The sequence below is a fragment of the Notolepis coatsorum genome (assembly GCF_963971535.1).
Source record: "Notolepis coatsorum genome assembly, chromosome: 15".
Lineage (NCBI taxonomy): Eukaryota > Metazoa > Chordata > Actinopteri > Aulopiformes > Paralepididae > Notolepis > Notolepis coatsorum.
Genome location: NC_140179.1, coordinates 70,937,506 through 70,959,500, shown reverse-complemented (window position 1 = coordinate 70,959,500; position 21,995 = coordinate 70,937,506). Strand labels below are relative to the sequence as shown.

Sequence of the window (21,995 nt, the reverse complement as noted above, 5' to 3'; positions counted from 1 at the left end):
CTGTTACACTTGCACTCTGGATGCCAAACTTATTTTCATTGTGCTGTATAATGACAATACATTTTAATCTAATCTAATGTTTTGGTTCTAGTTAATTAAATGTTTTACCCCTAGCCCTATTTCCTACTTTCAGGTGATGTTGTTGATGGTGGAGTCCTTTCTCAACACAGTCCATGCTGTTCCTCACACTGGATGCTTACACAGGGTTCCCACAGATATTGCTAAATTAAATGCAAGGACTTTCAAGTACTTTCTAGGGCTGTCTTAAATACTTCGAAGCTTCGTTCGATGGGCATGGGATCAACTCTGCCTCTCTTTGTTAACTACAACAAGCAATGCTGTTTGTTATTTAAGATGAGGTCGGACTCGGCACTGACAGATTTGTGTTCATTGTGCTGCTTTTATAAAGCTCAAATTACGGCTTACAATATTTCATGAAAGCAAAGTGTTTCGTTTGTCTAAGATTTAAAAAGGTTTAACAGCACTGACAAAGTTGAACAAAGTGCTGTACAAGTCCCACAACATAAAACAAATTTATTAAAAAAAATGTCTAACGGAAATTTATAATAAAATAAAATAAAAAAATTGTATCTCGAAGCTTCGAATTAAAATATAATCTCGGCCCCGAAGCTTCGAATTCCAAAAAACTTTCCCAAGCACTATTTTATATTTTTTATTTAAATTTTTTCCACTTTTTCTCCTCCTTTTTTGTGATTTTTCTCCCATCCCAATTTCCTCTCGTGCCAATTCTCCCTCCCCTGATCATTGCTCGCATGTGCCCCCCACTGGCCGGTCGTAGGGAGGATAGAAGCCCATCACATGTCCCCTCCGATACATGTGGAGGCAGCCTGTCACATCTTTTCGCCTGCCAGCGCGGACTCTCATTGGCGAGGTGTAACGTGTGGGAGGCTCACACTGCCCCCGCCATTTTCCTGTCTCTGCTGTGCAGGCGCCCCCAACCGACCTGTAGGAGTCGCTGTTTACAACGTCCAGATTAGCACCCATCAACTCCCCTCCCGCTGACTCTGCCAATTGAGTTAGTATGACGGCCGGCCCAAGCCGGAGGCAACGATGACAGCCGGATTCGAGACCGGTGTCTCTTGCGTTGGTGACGAGCGCAATGTCCGCTGCACCACCCAGCCGCACCACTATTTTTCATTTTAAACGGGCATTTAAAAGGATCCAATTCACTTTTAAATGCTGTTTTTTTATTGGGAAAAAAAATCTGATCCAATATTTGTGTATTAAACCCAATTTCCGACAATTAGTTACACTTTAGATTAAAAAAATACGTATTTCTTGATTCAGAAATGTTTTATCATGGATGAACAAAACTTTCAATGCGAATGGTTGATTTGAATTTCAAGGACTTTTTAATTAAGCAGCTTGTTAAAGAATTTGCTGTTTTCAAGGAATTCCAGGCCTCGACTTTTTTTTATTAATTCAAGCACTTCAAGGACCTTGTGCGAACCCTGTGTATACCGTTGTACCGTCTGTACCGCATATTTACATTAATATTTACCGCATATATAGATATATATATATATATATATATACATATCTGTCTGAATATACCTGCATAATAATGTTTATTTTTTTACTTTATTCCTTCCTCTGAACGCTGACTTTCTTTACCTGGAGCAGCCGATTCTTGGGTTTTTCTGCCATTTCACTTCGTCACTCACTACTGTTGTTCCTCTTCATGTTTAATCAGCATTATATAAACTGGTTTGGCAAGGGCTTGAATGTAACAGATGTTAAATTTTTTTAAGTAAAAGTTGTAAAGCTCTAAAAACCTGGCTCTGTGCCAGGCGTGCAGTGGCGTTTCATCCTGGCCGTCTCACTCTCTCACCTCATGAGTAGTGGGATGAGCGTAGCCCTGTGTGCGGGGGCGACCACCTCGCCCTCGTCGGAGATGTTGAAGTGGACGATCTCGTCTTTAAAGCTTCTGTCCTCCAGCAGCCTCTCCAGCCTCTCCCTGGAGAGAGACACACACACACAGACACAGACACAGACACACACACACACAGAGCATGTTTCATTTAACTTAATTTAAAGATGCATGGTGCCTCTAAAATGTTATCATGAATTGAGCCCATTGCTATAGCCCAGGGGTTCTCAAAACTTTTTTATTTAGGAATTTCTTTGGTGACCCCACACTTAATGTATCGTGTAATTTCAACATGGAATTAAGGAATATCAAAATAAAAGCACACGTTGTTGAACTTCTCTCCTGTGTCTCCCCTACTCTGTCTCTCTCTCAGCCTTCCTACCGTCTCAATAAAGAACCTTCTCTCCTGTGTCTCCCCTACTCTGTCTCCCTCTCAGCCTTCCTACTGTCTCAATAAATAAATAAATTGATTATCTTTTTCCCCCCTCCTTTTTTCCGATTTTTCTCCCATCCCACTGTTAGTCGTTATGCCAATTCCCAACCCCCTTCCTGGTTGTTGCGCACTTTCCCCTACTGTTGGTCCGAGAGGCCGGAGACTGTCGCATGCTTTCCTCCGACGCATGTGCAGCCAGCCGGCAGCCAGCCTGGCCGCACAGATTCTCACTGGGAGAGTGTAACGTGTGGAAGGCCGCACTACCTCTCTCCAGATCCTACCCTCGCTGAGCAGGCGTCCCGACCGAACTGTAGGGGTCGCTGTCCACAACGCCCAGGACCCACCCGCCAGCTTTCCCCACCCCCTAATACTGCCAATTGTATTAGTGTGAACGGCCAGCCAAGCTGGTGACAACGCCGGAAGCTGGATTCGAACACGCGAACCCAGCGTCTCCAACGTTGGTGACGAACGCAATCTCCGCTACGCCACCTGACCGCCCCTACTGTCTCAATAAAGAACATTCTCTCCTGTGTCTCCCCTACTCTGTCTCCCTCTCAGCCTTCCTACTGTCTCAATAAAGAACCTTCTCTCCTGTGTCTCCTCTACTCTATCTCCCTCTCTGCCTTCCTACCGTCTCAATAAAGAACCTTCTCTCCTGTGTCTCCCCTACTCTGTCTCCCTCTCAGCCTTCCTACTGTTTCAATAAAGAACCTTCTCTCCTGCGTCTCCCTCTCAGCCTTCCTACTGTCTCAATAAAGAACCTTCTCTCCTGTGTCTCCCTCTCAGCCTTCCTACCGTCTCAATAAAGAACCTTCTCTCCTGTGTCTCATCTACTCTGTCTCCCTCTCTGCCTTCCTACCGTCTCAATAAAGAACCTTCTCTCCTGTGTCTCCTCTACTCTGTCTCCCTCTCTGCCTTCCTACCGTCTCAATAAAGAACCTTCTCTCCTGTGTCTCCTCTACTCCGTCTCCCTCTCAGCCTTCCTACCGTCTCAATAAAGAACCTTCTCTCCTGTGTCTCCCTGCTGGTTAAAGGTGATCCAGTCTTAAAGCAGTATGTTAGTGGACAGCAGGTCTCACTTGTAAGGCAGTATGTTAGTGGACTGCAGGTCTCACTTGTAAGGCAGTATGTTTGGGTCTCTGTATGTCAGGACACATTCCAGTGTTGCCTTCTGAATGTCCTGGTTCTGGTGACACAACAGCTGATAGGAGAGAGAGTATTGTAAATAACAATAATAACATTATTATTAATAATAATAAATGTAGAATGCTGATGTAAAATAATTAGTGCTGTCAATAGATACAAAATATTTAACTAATTAACCGCACAATTTTCTGTATTTAATCTAGATTAATTGATCAATAAATGTTCAACAAAACCATCAACATTGACTCAGCTTCAAAGACCTCTTTCTTATATACGCGGCGCTAACAGAAATAAAAACAACCCAGGCCTATGATAAAGTGCAGATTGGCTTAGACCTTAGAGGACGATAATGTCTTGTATGAACTACCAGTAATATAAATCATATTAACAACAAAAATGTGTTCCATCTTCATGCGAGATGATTTTCAAAAAGGTGCATGAGTCAATGAAAAAAAAGAACAAGTAACGATACTGCTGAAAGTTCAGAACGTTGAAAATTGTTCACGCCATAGATTAATCTAGATTAAAACAAAATTACGCTTTAAATAATAAAAATGTATCTCCAAAAATAGAAGCATTAACTTTGACAGCCCTAAAAAATTATCTAAGATTAAATCACTCGCTAGAATATGAGCTACATCTTTTGCAGTGTAATTGAGGCGAGGGTACCTGTGTGTAGAGTTCACGGAGGCTCGCCTCCAGGTAGAGGGAGCGAGGGTTACTGAATTTGCCAAACACCTTCAGGTGGGTGATCAGTTGCCTGGGGGGGTGAGAGAAAAAAAAACAAGTATTTGCAGTAAATCCTGTTACTATGAAATACATCATACGTACATACGGTATGTACAATCAAACTCATGTTTTAGGATATCTTACACACCTTGACATCTTGTATTTTAGTATGTTATTTTTCTTCGACAGGCACTTGTCACAAAGTGATGGTTGAAGAATAATGTGTGTATATAGTATATATATTTATTACATGGCATTTTAACATTCGCCGAAATGCTTGATTGTGATTGGTCAATAGCGCTCGGCAGCAGTCCGTTATGTAAGGGATAATGTATAGCTACGAGGTCATTGTCGCAAAATAATTGACCGACACGTAGTTTAAAATACCGAGCCGCTTCGGCGAGGTGTTTTAAACGTCAGTGAAGGTCAATTATTTTGCGACAATGACCGAGTAAAGCTATACATTATCCCGCTTATTACATGGCTAACTTACTAACAATATACCTAATTCATTTGACAAATCGCAGTTGTTCTGTGGCTCTGTCAGCCCAAATAAAGTGATTATTATTATCGCGGGCAGCCTCTGTTCTGGCTCCGCTGTGTTCTGGCTCCGCTCGTCGCTCCGCCCCCTGTCATCGCCGGCAGCAGAACACCGGCAGTGTCTAATTGCACTGAAACAGTGTGTGTCAGTGGGCTTGATTGCGAACAGCTGCGCACAGCGGTCATTATTGAAAAAACAGCGGTCATTATTGAAAAATAATGACCGCTGTCAGGGGGCTATTGACCAATCACAAGCAAGCATTTCGGCGAATGTGAAAACGCCATGTAATAATACTCGATAACGGACCGCTGCCAGGCAATAATGACCGCTGTTCGCAGCTGGAGCAATCAAGCCCACTGACACACACTGCATCAGTGGAGCCAATCAGACACACCTGCCGGCTGCCGGCGATAATAATAATAACTTTATTTGGGCTGACAGAGCCACAGAACAACTGCGTCTGCATTTGATCTCGTCTTGTCCATGGTGTAAAATGAATTAGGTATATTGTTAGTAAGTTAGCCATGTAATAAGCGGGATAATGTATAGCCTATACTCGGTCATTGTCGCAAAATAATTGACCGTCACTACGTTTAGAACTCCGTGTCGGTCAATTATTTTGCGACAATGACCTTGTAGCTATACATTATCCCTTACTTATATTTTATATATATATATATATATATATATATATATATATATATATATATATATATATATATATATTAGTGCTGTCAGGCGATTAAAACAATTAATCTAATTAATTACAGGATTTGTAATTAATTAATCTAATTAATCGCATTTTAATTGCATAACCATTTTATGCCTGATATTCTATATTCTATAATCATATTTCAAATTACATGTGTCCAGATGGCAGAATTCAGTACTGTATCTACAAAACCTTCTGTTTAATCATCTTCCATCTATTAATTTGCTTAGATTTTTCAGGTCTGGTCAATTTGAGCATGGTGTTATTCACAGTCAAAGATACAAAAAGATGTATTGATATTCTCATTTGGTTCATTACAATTGACTAAAAATAAAATTTTCTGTGCAGATTGATTGATTGAATGAAAATGTTATTAACAGATTGCAGAATGGGTACAATACAGTACGGCTCAATACACACAATTGTTAAGGGGATGCAGACCAGAGAAAGACTTTCGTCTTGTTTACATCAGGGTCCCCCATTTTCATAATGAATTGTAAGTAAGGGTGCAACTTGCACCGTGCAATCCATTCTTTGTGGATCTAGCCCACAGTATTTCTGACACTGGGAATACATTCCCTGGGATTCATAGATGTCCCTAGAATCAGATACCAAGAACATGCAAATGGACCACATTAAAAAAAAGTCTGTAAATGTGTATTCTACATTCTTATGGAATGAATGAGATACCAATTTTTTTTTTTTTGTAATTAATTTTGAGTTAATTTTCATAACGCGATAATTTGCTGTGTAATTAATTAATCTAATTAACGCGATAAACTGACAGCCCTAATATATATATATATATATATATATATATACACACACACAAACACACTGGTATTTCCCCCATAATGTGACATGCTGGGCAAAGAAAATGCTTGACATCAAAGTGTCAAGATGTGCCCTTAACCCTTTCACTGCCGCACTACCAAACAATTAACCCTTTCACTGCGACAATACACAGAAGGTTAACCCTTTCACTGCCACACAGCAGCCGATTAACCCTTTCACTGCCACACTACAGAAGGTTAACCCTAGTGTGATAGTAAAGGGTTATTAACCTTCTGTAGTGTGGCAGTGAAAGGGTTAAGAGGAGAATTCAGTAGCTTCCTTTGTGGATGTGCAGTGAGTGCTGGTGATCAGTTTGGTGAACTGAACCAACAGAATCCTCACTGTGAACCACTGACTGAGAAACCTGAGTTCTCCTGGTTATAGAGCGTTGCCTGTGCCTACATGGAAAGTCAAAGTACTTCATCCCAAAAACATCATCATTGTTTGCAAACAGTGAAAAGGTCTATTAGAGCACAGTGGTAGAAAACGGAGCACATGGTAACAGCTTTCAAAGTAAAGGTCCTATTAGAGCACAGTGATGTAAAACAGAACGCATGGTAACAGCTTTCAAAGTAAATGTCATTTTAGAGCACATGGTAACAGCTTTCAAAGTAAAGGTCCTATTAAGAGCACAGTGATGTAAAACAAAACACATGGTAACAGCTTTCAAAGTAAAGGTCCTATCTCTTACACGGCGGCCGCTCTCTTAGGACGCTTCTTCTTCTTCTGTTTCCCTCCCTCTTCGTCCTCCTCCTCCTCCTCCTCTTCCTCTTCCTCCCCTGCCATCCCAGACTCCTCTAGGGCAGAGCTGCTCCTCTTCTTCAGGTCCTGAGTTGGTGCCACGAGCAGGTCGGCAGGATAGAACTCATTCCTGTCCAATCACAACACAGAGGGAGGGGCTTAAGTCAGCGATGTCGTAGTGGGAACTATTCACTCCACTTGGTGATGAAGATGATGCAAACAGGTGTGTAAAAATATATAAAATAGAAAAGCGGATATGGATCAGCTAGCCCAGCTGCCCACCTCCCTGCCTTTTTTAAGCTAGGCTAGCTGATACTATCCACTTCTCATTTTCAACCAAACATTTTGGGCAACATTGTAGGTGAGAAATAGGATATGCAATTGCTGGATATTTTTATTTATTTATATATATGTATATTCTTTGGCTTTTTTTTTGTGTATTTTTTCACCAATCCCAATTTGGTCATTATGCCAATTCCCTTCCTGGTCGTTGCCCCACTGTCGGTCTGGGGAGGGTGTAGAACGACCACTCCTCCGAAACAAAGCTATCTGGCTGCACGTTAGCCTAGCTTAGCACAATGAATGGAAGCGGACAGTGCCGGTTAGCCTTCGGGAGAGGTGAAGTTGGACAATGCCTAGGCTAACTGGCACTGTCCGCTTCCATTCATTTACATTTTGTCATTTAGCTGACGCTTTTATCCAAAGCGACTTACAGTACAAGTTCTGTACGACAAGTCATCAGGAAGGGCACAACTCTATCAGCTGAGTGACAATGTTCATCAAAGTGTTGAGTGCTACAGTGTATGTTAGTTTATTAGGACAAGTGCATGACAGTAAGGTTAGTTAGGGTTAGATTATTTTTGTATTACATTTATTTTTTTCATTTCAGATAATGGTTGAAGAAGTGCCTCTTCAGTCTACGGCGAAAAGATTAATTCATTGTAGATTTCTTTCTACTGAACGCACAGAGAGGAAACTGGTATCCATCTTCTGATTTGATTTTTTTAAATCTTTATTTCGAACATGTAAATGAATACAAACTAAATAAATAACTAAACAAAATCAAAACATAACTCAAACAAAATAAATAAACAAAAGCAAAACATAACTAAATTTACATGTTCGAAAAGGAGTAGGAAGAAGTATACAATTATTTAATCCTACCCCTTTTCCACTACTCATGAGTGTACTAATTTAAAACATTTCAAAACAAATATATATATATGCAAAAAAAAAACTATACATGTAAAACATGAAAGAAATAAAATAAAAATTTAAACACCCGTGAATATCAAGTCCCTTCCTCATCCCTGTACCTCGTGAACATAATTTCCTTATGAATCAGTTTGAATTGTCTCATATTTGGACATTGCTTTAGCACCACATTCAGACTGTTCCACAGTTTCACTCCACATATTGAGATGCAGTGTCTTCTCATGGTAGTGCGTACATTAAGAACTTTTTAATTGAGTTCTCCCCTCAGATTATAACCCCCCTCCCTATCAAAGAACGGTTCTTGAATGTTTCCTGGAAGTACATGACCTTTTGCTTCATACATTAATTGTGCCGTTTTAAATTCTTCTCGTCTCTCTCTGGAGAAGATGGTAAGTTAATTTCCCAAAATGTCGGCGCGTTCCTTTAGAAATAGTAGGAAACTAACCTGATGAAGCGTAGGAGCAGAGGGGTGAGTTCCCTGCTGCGCGGCTCCACCCGGTTAGGGCACTGGGCCATGGCACGCCACAGCAGGCTGCGGAAGTTGGTGAAGTCCGTCCTCTCCGTGAGGTTGGAGGTCAAAGCCAGGCGCTGCAGGAAAAGCACGCCCACGTCGCCGCTCTCGATGACGTCGCAGCCCGGCTCGCCGCGCAGCTCCGAAGCGCCCTCGTCGTCGCTGTCTTCGTCTTCCTCGCTCTCCCGCAACTCGTTTTCTAGGACACGCAAGAGAGGAAGAGTGAGTCCCGTGTGGTGTTCTGTGTGTGGTGAGTCTAGTGCTCCTGTGTGTGCGTGTGTGTGTGTGTGTTACCAGAATGGTTTGGTCTTACCAACGATGTCTTTGATAACATACCTAGCCTCTGGTTCTGTCCCAATCTATTTTAAGGAGGCAGTCGTACAGCCACTCCTTAAAAAGCCCAACCTAGACCCCACCATCCATAATAATTTCAGACCCATCTCCAAGCTGCCCTTTGCATCAAAGGTGTTAGAAAAGGTTGTAGCCAACCAGCTCACCACCCACATGTCGCAAAATAACATCTGTGACAAATTCCAATCTGGCTTCCGCAAACTCCACTCCACTGAATCTGCCCTTCTCAGAGTATCCAATGATCTCCTGATGTCTGCTGACTCTGGTGAATGCTCTGTTCTGGTCCTGTTAGACCTGAGCGCATCGTTTGACACGGTCAACCACAACATCCTTTTGGACAGGCTCAGGGAGTGGGTGGGCATCTCTGGGAGCGCTCTAAACTGGTTTGCCTCTTATCTGAGGGAGAGAACGTTCTCGGTGGCTATGGGTCCTTTTAAATCTGACCCACCCCCCTCTCATGTGGGGTACCACAGGGATCGGTGCTAGGACCACTCCTCTTGGCCATTTACATGCTTCCCCCAGGGCCTCCTCATCAATAAATTCACCGGCATTAAATATCACTGCTACGCAGACGACATACAACTACTCTGCTCTTTTAAACCCGACAACTTGGAGAAACTCAGCCTTCTCCAGGAGTGCCTGCTCGGCATTGAGAGCTGGATGGGGAGTAACTTCCTCCAGTTAAATGCAAATAAAACGGAGGTGCTGATCGTAGCAGCTGAAAAGACTGCAGCTAGAGTGGTCACTCACTTGGGGTCCCTTAAAGACACCATACGTCCCCACCTGAGAAACCTGGGTGTTGTCTTTGACCAGGCCATGAACCTAGACAAACATGTCAAAACACTCACACGCACCTGCTTCTTTCACCTCAGAAACATTGCAAAACTGCGCACTATCATATCTCACTCTGAACTAGAACTATCCGTGCATGCTTTTATTTCCTCTAGGCTTGACTACTGCAACTCACTTTTCACCTGTCTCACCAAATCATCCACAGATAAACTACAAATGGTCCAAAATGCTGCAGCCAGGCTACTCACAAGGTCAAAAAAATCATGTCACATCACTCCCATTTTGGTATCCCTGCACTGGCTCCCGGTACACTATAGAATTCACTTCAAAGTCCTCACTTTCACTTTCAGAGCACTTCACGGTCAGGCCCCTATCTACATCACGGAACTCATCCATCCCTACACCAACACCCGCTCACTCAGATCTGCCGATAAGCACCTCCTGGTGGTCCCCAGGTCCAGGCTAAAAACAAGGGGTGATCGAGCCTTCGAGGTGACGGCACCAAGGCTCTGGAATGCTCTCCCCCTGGACCTGCGAACTGCCCCCTCTGAAAACTCTTTTAAAAAAACAACTAAAAACACATTTGTTCAGACAGGCCTTTGATCATGCATAGGCGCCTTTTCTTGTCCTCACTGTTCTATAGTTTTGTTTTAATTAGTGACTCATGATTTTATCCAAATTCTTTTATTCTACTTTTTCTATCTGGTTTCACTGTTTTTAACTGCTGTTTGTTTGTCGTCATTTATTTCTGATTTTGTTTTATTGTGTTTTTATATTAAGCTGTAGTGTAAAGCACCCTGTGCATTCGTGCTGTGAAGGGTGCTATATAAATAAAGGTCATTCATTCATTCATACCAAATACACCTGATGTTGGAACCAAATAAAGTACCATATTCAAATGTGTGTGTGTGTGTGTGTGCGCACGTGCGTGTCTGTGTGCATCATTTAGTGAATACTTCTATCCCATGTACCTTGTAGTAGGACTGCTCAATTATGGCAAAAAGCACAATCACGATTATTTTTGATTAATATTGAAATCACGATTATTAAACGCGATTACTCATCGATTTGAGAACATCATATGAGGACGACTGAATTCGTTTTTCCTTTCTTTTTCGACAAAAGGCTGCCTGTCGTCTTCTACAAGTTACCAGAGACATTTCAGGCGGCTAAGTGGCGCAGTGGGCAAGGCGCTCGCCACCAACGCAGGAGATGCTGGGTTCGAGACCAGCTCTCGGCGTTGCTTCCGGCTTGGCTGGTCGTTCATACTAACACAATTGTCAGTATTAGGGGGCGGGAAAGCCGGTGGGTGGGGATCGGACGTTGTGGACAGCGACTCCTACAGGTTGGTTGGTGCGCCTGTACAGCAGAATCAGGAAGTAGCGGGGGCAGCGTGAGCCTCCCACGCGTTACTCCTCGCCACTGAGAGATCGCGCTGTACAGGTGAAAAGATGCGACAGCTGCCTCCTCGTGTACCGAAGGGGCTTCGTCCACATTGCAGCCGACCAGTGGGAGGCATGGTCTAACAACGTTCGAGACAGGGGAGAGAAGAATTGGATAATATGAAATTGGGATGGGATAAAAATAGAAAATGGGGAGAAAAAGTTAAGATTTTCGCACTATAAGCCGCACCTGAATATAAGCCGCAGGTGTTTTAATGTTTAATTACCATATGTAAGGGTTCGTGCACAGAGGGGATTGTCGGGAAAGAGATGGCTGTTTGAGGAAGCTCCCATTTATTAACTTGCAGCAGCTGTGTGCCAGCAGCTGTGTGCCCTAACTTGTAGTTCCAAAAATACTTACTTTTATCTTATTTTTTTCTTTTTAACATTGTACTTACAATGTGGGTTGCTCCAATGCCAATGGAATGGAACCCCTAACCTCTCATGCAACATACACAGATACAGTCCACCAGCCAAACACCTCCCCCGAGCAGCAGGAGCCTCACCAGCGAGCCCTGCTACCATCTCCAGATGTTCATGGTAGACTGACCAGAAGTCCTTGTTGTCCATTTCATTGGCATGACTCCTGGGAGGGAAGGCGGGAGGAGAAGACAAGTTAAAGGGGAACTAGGTCCAATTTAAGAATTCATACACGTTACTTATAGGCCAAAGATATTAGCTAACGCACAACTCTCTCTCTCTCCCGAATTCAAAGACGCGCGCGCGCGCGCGCGCGTGCGTGCGTGTGTGTGTGTGTGTTAACACTGAAATATGTGATGTCATCAAGTATAAGGTATGAGGCAGAGCACCCAGGGGAATGTTCTGAATATACATTTTCTGTTTCAGACCCGAGAATGTTCTATAGAATAAACTATAGAATAGAACTCATCTAGGTATAAACAATAAAACAAATCAGTCTCTCATTCATGATCAATGGGGTAGCTCCATACCGGATGACATCACAAGTTCAACTCTTACTTAGGAGAGAGTATTTGTGTTCACAAATATAGATTGGACTTTGCTGGGCCATGAAAATAACAATAATAAGAATATTTCATTTGGGTGGTGTTCTCCTTTCAAGGGAATCTTTCTCATCAGCTGGTCACAGGTTGGTAGGTAGGTTAGTTAGTTAGTTAGTTAGTTAGTTAGTTAGTTAGTTAGTTGGTTGGTCGGTTATGGTTGGTTGGTTGGTTGGTTGGTTGGTTGGTTGGTTGGTTGGTTATGGTTGGTTGGTTGGTTGGTTGGTTATGGGTGGATGGTTATGGTTGGTAGGTTGGTTGCTTGGATGGATGGTTATGGTTGGATGGTAGCTTATGGTTGGTTGGTTGGTTGGTTGGTTGGATGGATGGTAGGTTATGGTTGGTTGGTTGGTGTGTTTCTACTTACACTAGTAGTTCAATGACTGGCTCCCATAAAGGTTTGAAGTTGACGAACAGCATGGCTATGAGATAACGCAGAGGCACCTGGGAGAGAGACCAGAAACAAAAACACTGTTATCCAACAAAACATGAAGGTGTATTTTAATTTCTGCTTCTTTGTTTTGTTTGACTTGGTGTGGGAGGATAACAGAGTGCCCGGAGGAAACCCACACAAACACAGGAGAACATGCAATCTCCACACAGAAAGGCCCCCCAGAGACAACCTTCCTGTGGGGAACAGCACTAACCCACCATGCCGTCCATCTTACACAACTCCCGCTGCCTCAACAGAGCAAAAAAAACATTACAAAGGACAGCTCACACCCTGGCTTCCACCTGTTCAACCTGTTGCCATCCGGCAGGTGTTACAGGTGCATCAGAGCCAGAACAAACAGGCTCAGAGACAGTTTCTTCCCCAGAGCTATCACCATGTGAACTCTAACATGCACTAATAATTCACCTGTCGCCCTCCTCCCACTCTGTGCAACGTCCTGATGGCGTCTACGCGAAGCACAACAAATTTGTGTTTCCGCATTCGAGTTTTGCGCACTGATTGGCCACGCGCGTTTCTGGTCATGTGACATGTGCGGCAATCGTGGGACGGCAAGTTCTGTGCCTATTTCCGGGTCTAACAGCCTGAAAACTACCTAACGCCTATCGCCATGCTCTAAGACAAACTCTAACCTTAACCAACTTCGAATACTTTCAGGCGTCCTGATGTGCAATATCCACAGTACAATACCCACCCACTACCGTCTGACACTGTGATTGTTATCTGTGTATTGCTATTCTGTATATTGTTGTTATTTTGTATATTGTACAGGACTGTAACATTGTCTTATTGTATAGCATTTAATGTTTCTGTATAGGATTTTATGTTTCTCTTTTATTACTTGTGATTTTATTACTGCACCTTAACTCATTCAGCGCCAATCACGAGTATAGTCGGGTTAACTAGCCAACCGTTCAGCGCCAATCACGAGTATAGTCGGGTTTTAATCGTTATTTCTTTTATTAGCTATATCCATTAATTTTCATCCATCCAGCCTGATGTTATCATTGGGAATGGGTCTGAGCTCGCAAAAGGGCAAATACTGCCGCCTACGCCTTCCAGCCGGTATTGCACTCTATTAGAAATGGTGTAGTTTCTTTTCTGGGCCGATCTGAGCCGTGCGGGCGGGGTTTAAATACTCCGGCAGGACTAGCCTTTACAACGTTACATCTGCGAGGCTGCCCCCCCCCCCCCCCCCGCCCCCTTCATATGCAATGTCGGGCAATGTGGGACGGACCTCCATGAGCAGTATTTGGAATGGGGGGGGGGAGCGCCGCGCTACGAGGGCCATTTTTCATGTATGCATGAGGAAGGATAATAATGATAATCTAGTGTTGATTTCAGGAAGATTCGATAATCAGGCGAAAAATTACAACGTGTTTAGTGTATTCCACTAAAGGGCTATTATCGCGTCTTTTCCTGGGATTACTAAGAATCACCAGAACTATACTCATATTCAAAACGGTATCAAACGGAAATGTACAGATGAAAAAACTATCCGTTTCGTGCATGTTGACTGGAAGCAACTCACTGACAATCGACGGGTGTATTAGACCCATAGCTATAATATAAGATATATTTTAAGCACTCGCAAGGGAACAAAGCGCCCCATTGACTTACAGCGCTGGCGTTCTAGCGCCCCGACCCGTGGCGCAGAATGAGTTAAGCTTGAGTCCCAAATCTCGTATGCAAATATGACAATAAAGTACAATCTAATCTAATTAGAGATGTCCGATATTATCGGCCTACCGATATTGGCATTAAAATGTAAATCTAATCTAATCTAATCCTCTGTACCTGTTGGAAGGAGCCCGGGGGCCCCTGAGGCAGACAGCGCTGGACCAGGTCGTGTCTGAGCTTCCTCAGGTGAAGCAGCTTCTCCCTGAAGTCCAGCACCAAGGCCGGGACCAGCTCCGCCTGCAGACAGACCGCGAACACCGGCTGGACCTCCGTGCTGCTCTCCTCACCCTGGACACACGATACATACATTTAAGTTAAGTTATTCAAATATAAGGTGATACGTAAATATAAAACCTTATTATTATCCTAATTATATTTTATTATAATAACATAACTATTAAAATCGTGACAAAAGAAAGTATATATATAAAAAACGAATAAATAAATGTGTATACGTTTTTCTACTTTTTCTCCTCCCTTTTTCTGTATTTTTCTCCCATCCCAATTTAGTCGTTATGCCAATTCCCCCTCCCCTTCCTGGTCATTGTGCACATTTGCCCCCCACTTGCCGGTCTAGGGAGCCCTGAAGTCTATCACATGCTTCCTCCGACACATGTAGAGACAGCCAGCCGCTTCTTTTCACCTGACAGCAAGGACTCTCACTGGGGAAGTGTAACGCGTGGGAGGATCACACTACCCTCCCCAGTTCCCTCCATCGCTGTGCAGGCGCCCTGACCGACCTGTAGGAGTCACTGTTTACAACGACCAGGACCCACCCCACCGGCTTTCTCACCCACTGACACTGCCAATTGTGTCAGTATGGACGACCGACCAAGCCGGAGGCACCGCTGGCAGTTGGATTCGATCCCACTGTCTCTGCAGTGGTAGACAAACGCTTAGTCTAGTCTTAGTCTTAAAACTATGAAACTTTTGTTTTTGCAAAATGATGTACTGAATTACGGTATGTTTTTTTTATAATGTAATGTAAAAATGGTAGGCAATTATAAGCCTCGGCTTCAGCCTACACCTTTTCGGTAATTTTTTTTCGTTTATAAATTCTCTGCTACTGTACATTGCTTTGTAAAAGAAGACCGTACCTCATCCTGTGCGGGAAGCTCTGCCTCAAAGTGGGTCAGGATTCTCAGAGTCAGCAAGCGGATCTGGGAGAGAAACCAATGAGAGCATCTCAGTTTATGACGTCACCTAATGAACAGCAGAAGATGTGTCCGTTGCTGTGTCCGTTCTTGCCTTGGCGATGTTGGAGGAGAGGTTGGTGTGTAGAATCTGGTACAGCTCCAGCAGTGCACTATGGGATAGGTGCTGGGAGATGCCACTGAGTGACAGGCGGGTGTAGTACAGGTCTCCTAATAGTAGGGCTGACAGGTCCGTGGGGCACTTCCTGTCAAAGTAAGACGTGAAGATAAACAATGGTCATTCTGGATTCTCCAAATAAAATGTTTCTGTCACTTGGAAACCAAAGCAACCAGTTTTTTTTCTTTTCTGGTAAAAGCTTTATTCACATCATTCATTCATTCACTCACTCCATCATTCTCTCCATCTCCATATATCACTCAAACACACAGGGGCAAATTCACAAAGGGATTTGTGAATCTTAATTTCTCACTAAATATTCCTAAATCTGAAATTATTTTCACTGGCACACAGTGCCTAACTTCGGCTGAAAGATTCAGGTCTGCTCAAACTCATTTTTTTTGGGATGACATGACAAACCAAATTGGACGATTTGGTACCATCTGGGTGGGTAAATTCTAGATATGATATGATATGATTTTTATTATTTATTTTTTTATTCCTACACATCCCTAGATTGTGTTTTGATATGATAGATATTTTGGTTTTGTAACTTATTAGTGGTTATAAAAAATGGAGTTTTCGCAAAATAAGTCTCCTGCCATATTTTGCTCCCCTTCATAGATTTGCTCGTAGATCGGGTTGTGGGGGTACTAGAGACAGGACCATGATAAAGTTTTTATGCACCGTGCAAAATATGGCAGGAGACTTATTTTGCGAAAACGCAGTTTTTTATAACCACTAATAAGTTACAAAACCAAAATGTCTATCATATCAAAACACAATCTAGGAATGTATAGGAATAGAAATAATCACATCTAGAATTTGCCCACCCAAGAAGAGGACTTCCAATTCACGATCAGAGAATTGAAGCTTCTGTTTTCTGTCTGCAATTGTCCTAGGACATGCATACTGTTGCATGGGCAGTATTTCTACTATTTTACCAGATCAGGAGCAAATTGCACTCCGATGCTCCGCGAGCCAACTGTGCTGCCAGATATCTGGAGCAAATTGCACACCGTATGGGCGTGTTTGCACTAGTATATAATTTGAGCAATATCTTTAGTGAATAGGTCCTTAAGACGGAGCAAATAGCGGGGCGCAAATCACACGCAGTTAAAGGTGCTATTAGCGGGCGCAATCCATTCTTTGTGAATTCGCCCCACAGTGCCGTACTTACTGCAGCATGGTAGTGACCGTGTCCACTGGCACCAGTGGTAGCAGCTGTGCTGATCCATCTAGACTGAGTAGACAGGTGAGAGCCTGTCTGGCCACAAACAGACCGGCTGAAAGGCAAGTAGGTAAAACAAAATATATATCAAACGTTTTTACCAGAAGCTGAAGTCAAGGTACTAAAACCACCGCTGTCCTCCTCCACCAGTTGACACATTTGGTACACTGGTAGGTTTGTCAATTCTAGCCATCGTGTGTTCAATCTTTTCAATATTAAAAGGAGCTATGTGTGCGATTTTCAATCGTTTGGAATGAGGACAAAGTACACTCAACTGCATACAGGTGAGTGAGGTGGAATAAGCAAGTGGTGAAAAGAAATACAGTTTATTATGTGAACTGGAGCGATCCTTTTGCCTATAAGCCTAGCATATAATGACTGCTGCCAACGACTTCCTAAAGTGGTCAAGCTTCCAATGATTTGCAATAATTTGCGTTCTAGCTTTAAAAAGGGGCAGTTCACCAAAAGATTATGCAGATTTATTTTCTCACATGCATCTAAAAACTCACACATTAGTAAGTTTTACTGGAAGAATAAAAAAGCAAGAATTAATTTAACCACCCTTCAAAAAAACAAAAACCAAGGAGGACTTGAAGCACCTACCGGTAACTTTCTCAACTATTATCTGGCCAACCAATTAATATACATCTACAAATGGATTCACCCTACCCAACAATACAACCCCTGGGAAGACATTCCATCTCCCCTTCACAAAATGGGAACAGGACTTGGCTTTCTCTCCCAATGCCGTATCCTGGGAACATATTTGCACCAACACATTCACAATGACTAACAACACTAACCTTCAATTAATCCAATATAAGGTGTTACACAGAGTACATATCACACAGACAGCACAGGATGTTTCAAATGGGATTTGCTAGCACAGATGTATGCTCCCATTGCACCCTCAACACCCCAGACAACTATTTTCATGCCACCTGGCTCTGCCCACCTGTTCAAGACTTCTGGAATTCTGTCATCAATACACTATCCCGGGTCATGAGCTGCAGCATTCCTCTCTCCCCCTCCCTCTGTCTACTTGGGGATACTACTGCTATCCATTTATTAGTCCAGAACACCAAACCCCTACTCGTTTCTCTAGCTGTTGCCAAGAAAACTATCCTCTTAAACTGGACAAGAAAAAATTTGAATACTGGGCAATGGTTGGGCCTTCTCTCAAATTACATATCACAGGAAACAATCTCAACCGTGGATCACATCGAAGTCTCACAATTTAATAACATCTGGGAATTGCTTGTGGATAATCTAGGCTCCTAATCATAGGAGATTGACCTGTGAGCCATCCACTCCATCCATAACCCACCCTTCTCTCAATCCCCCTCCTCACCCGCTACTTTACTTACTCCCCTCTCTGCAATGAAATATATATTTTTTAATATCTTTCTTATTTTTACTACACTTTTTATTTAATTTTGTACTGTAAATAGTTAAAACGTATAATAAATAATAAAGTTGTCCCCCGAAGAGGGGGGGGGGGGGGGGGGGGGGTGGATGGAGTGCCCTCAAAAAAGGGCAGAAAAAAAAGCAAAAAAAATATATATAAATAAATAAATAACTCACACATTTTTTGTTTGACAGTTATTGAGAGTAAATTAGTTTGAATATGGGCCCACCAGTGATGTCATCGGGGACATTTAATCATTATAGCTCTATTTACATTTACATTTAGCCGACGCTTTTATCCTAATTGAAAACAACAAGTCAGCAGGAGGGGTTCACATTTACATTTACATTTAGTAATTTAGCTGACGCTTTTATCCAAAGCGACTTACAAGTTCTGTACGACAAGTCATCAGGAAGGGTACAACTCTATCAGCTGAGTAACAATGTTCATCAAAGTGTTGAGTGCTACAGTGTAGGTTAGTTTATTAGGACAAGTGCATGACAGTAAGGTTAGTTAGGGTTAGATCTTTTTATTTTTTTAATTTCAGATAATGGTTGAAGAAGTGCGTCTTTAGTTGACGGCAAAAGATTGGACGGGTTTCTTTCGGCTGTCCTAACTGGGGTGGGTAGTTCATTCCACCATTGTGGGGCAAGGACTGAGAATAGGCAACTTCTCTTTGATGACCCTCCTGGAGCTTGGATAGGAGTAGGTCTGAGGCGGCCAGAAGATGCAGAGCGTAGGGGTCTTGATGGTGTGTAGTTAAAGACCATCGACCGGAGGTAGGCAGGAACGGTTCCCTTTGCCGCACGGTATGCCAGGTCGAGGGCCTTGAAGCGGATTCGTGCAGCAATGGGGAGCCAGTGCAGGTCCCTAAGAAGTGGGGTGACATGGGCCGACTTCGGTAGGTTTGAGATCAGGCGGGCCGCTGCGTTCTGAATGAGTTGAAGAGGCTTGGTGGCAGTGGCCGGGAGGCCAGCGAGCAGTGAGTTCAGCCGTGCGTTCAGCAGTGCGTTCAGCCACCTCTGGTGACTAAGGGGCCGCGTCCACCTAGCGCATATTTCTCCGTGAAACATGCTGGGAGTGCGCCGGCAGCGCTGGCTTGCAGCGCATCTTGTAGATGACAGAAAGAAATCTACAGCCATGCCGCGGTTTTGCACATATTATAGCATATTTGAATAACTTTATTGTATATTAATTATATATATAGTTATTGCCTGACACCACAGTTCGCCCTTTGCTTTTTATTAGCTTTTTAGTAGTGTATTCGTGTAGTTATTATTATTAGTTTTGTCGCGAATCTCAATGGTCTGTGGGAGACAGCCAGACAGGCAGGCAGCTCTGGTGTCAGGTTACAAACAGAGTGGTAGATGAATGGCTGTGATTGGTTGTCTGAAAATGAGCCCAGCGCATCGCTCTGAAAGTTGAGAAAGTTTCAACTTTCGGCCGCACAAAAGAAGCCGACGGCAGCGCACTTCCTAGAGGCGGCCGCATGCGGCCGCATGCGCTCCCTCCCCATTGGAATACATTGAAAACAGATGCGTGCGGTCAGAAATATGCGCCAAGTGGACGCGGGCCCTAAGGGTCAGTGGTATTGTTAACCTAGCAGTGTTGAACTTGAGTGCTACACTCTTGAGTGCATGGCGGTATACATAATATTAGCCTAGTAACTTTAGTAGGTAGTAGTATAGGCATAGTAGCATAGTACACAGGGAACAAAATTAACTTTTTGGCTTACCAGCCAAGGTGGCTGGTAGATTTGAAAAACGACCAGCCAGGCAGATTTTTTACCAGCCAAAAATGATAAATAGCTTTTTAGTATATCGCCATGTGTAATTATTACTATATAATACTCTCATATGTGGGGAGCTCCAGTAGCTCACCACGTACCGTGAGTGCTATTTCAGCGCCGTGGACAACCGCGCTCGCGCGGATCTGGGGCTGAGCGCGTTCGAATCCCGGACGGCAGCCGTGCCTTTCCCAGAGTGTCTTTCCCCCCCATCTGAACCCTTTCAGCCTGCTTCTGTCGGTCGAACTTGACCAAGTATGAATGCAAAGAAAAAAGCGATAAACGCTAAAAGAACCAGGTGACTGATCAAAGTAAAAAAAAACAAAAAAAATACTCTCATATGCAATTTTCAATTAATTAATCATAAACAACATATGGAATATTAGCATACTTTTTAGTGGACTGAAGGAATGAGTCTGCGTTAATAGTTTAAAATGCAGATAATTTATTAAAACATATATATTTAGTATTAAGTAGTATTAAAATACTCTCTCAAAAACACTATTAAAATAATAAGATTAACATTTCATAATTAACCAATCAATCACAAATCATAAGTGTTGGCTACCATTCTGTTCTATCCAGTAGCAACCCGAGACGTCACGTCAAATTACGTTGGCAAGATGCATTCTGATCACCGTTGTACTACTTCTGTGTGTGTATAGACAATTGTGTGTACATCCACACGGAGACGGAACCGATCTTTTTCGTTTTAATTTTTAAAAAAGTGTCTGTGTTTTAGAGTAGACTTCGCTCTTTTATTTTGAAACCCCCCGATCGAAAGTATTATTGTTGTTATCGCTAGCTAGCAGAACAGTCGTCCGGTTCTGTGCTTTTGAGCTAACGCTAGTTAAGCTAGCTAATATTTGTCTTCCTTTGACTTGTTGAAAATGTCTAGGAGGATACAAATGTTGAGATTGTTGGTGAACAAGCGACTAACTGCAGCTATGTTGCAGTGTGCACACACAATGTTGAGTCTCGACTTTAGACACAGAGCGGACATTTACGCATACAACGTAAAACATTTGCGCATATTGCTCCGGTCAAAAATAGTTAATAAAAGTTGAGACGTATGTAGTACCTACTTACTGGTCACAGGAGTCTTCAATAACGTTTGGATGGTAATCAATTTTGTGAATACATTTGTTGAAACAACATATTTGTTGGCAGACGACTCCTTATAAACACTGCTATCTAACGTTAGCAAGCTAAGCGTGCATAGCTCGACCTGTGTAACGTTAAAGTAACTTGTGTTCCACTGGGAAAGACCGTTCATCACTGCATACAATTTGAAGTAAGCGGTGCACTCCTCTCATGCTACGAACGGACACGTCACGTATAGAAGCGACTGCTGACACAGAAGCTATTTCTTTTATGAAAATTCAGAAAGTTGGCTCCCAATTTTTTTTACACGCCAGGGTGGCGAGTAGCCTCCGTAATTTACCAGCCAAAGAGTAAATCTACTCTTGTCATATCTGGTATCTCATGTACATCATGTCAATCATGTATTTAATGTTAAGTCTGACCAGACCTCTTTCTCACTTTCTGGTCAGACTCATCTTAATTTCTACAGTTCACTGTAATGGCTCATTTGAATGATTCCACAACATCCTTTAATGCTTGTACATTGTACACACGCTATACACTGAAATCATAGAAAAGAAAAGTGCTGACCTTTCCCCAGCTTCTCAGCCTGGACCTCACGCAGGACATGGTTGAGAAAGGCTGCTACTGCGGGACCACGCTCGCTGAAGCCAGTGGTCTGTAACAC

The 21,995-nt window shown here is 42.9% G+C and overlaps 1 protein-coding gene across 1 annotated transcript in view; it reads right to left on the bottom strand.

Annotated features, from left to right (window-relative positions):
- The window catches only part of utp20 (UTP20 small subunit processome component), a 118,058-nt gene that overhangs the window by 70,085 nt on the left and 25,978 nt on the right, over positions 1-21,995 (bottom strand). Inside the window, 12 exon segments of the mRNA XM_084331035.1 lie at positions 1,853-1,978; positions 3,440-3,525; positions 4,140-4,230; positions 6,978-7,157; positions 8,688-8,952; positions 11,845-11,924; positions 12,725-12,801; positions 14,606-14,776; positions 15,586-15,648; positions 15,737-15,887; positions 16,980-17,085; positions 21,899-21,986. Of these exon segments, the coding sequence (XP_084187161.1) occupies positions 1,853-1,978; positions 3,440-3,525; positions 4,140-4,230; positions 6,978-7,157; positions 8,688-8,952; positions 11,845-11,924; positions 12,725-12,801; positions 14,606-14,776; positions 15,586-15,648; positions 15,737-15,887; positions 16,980-17,085; positions 21,899-21,986 (1,484 nt within the window).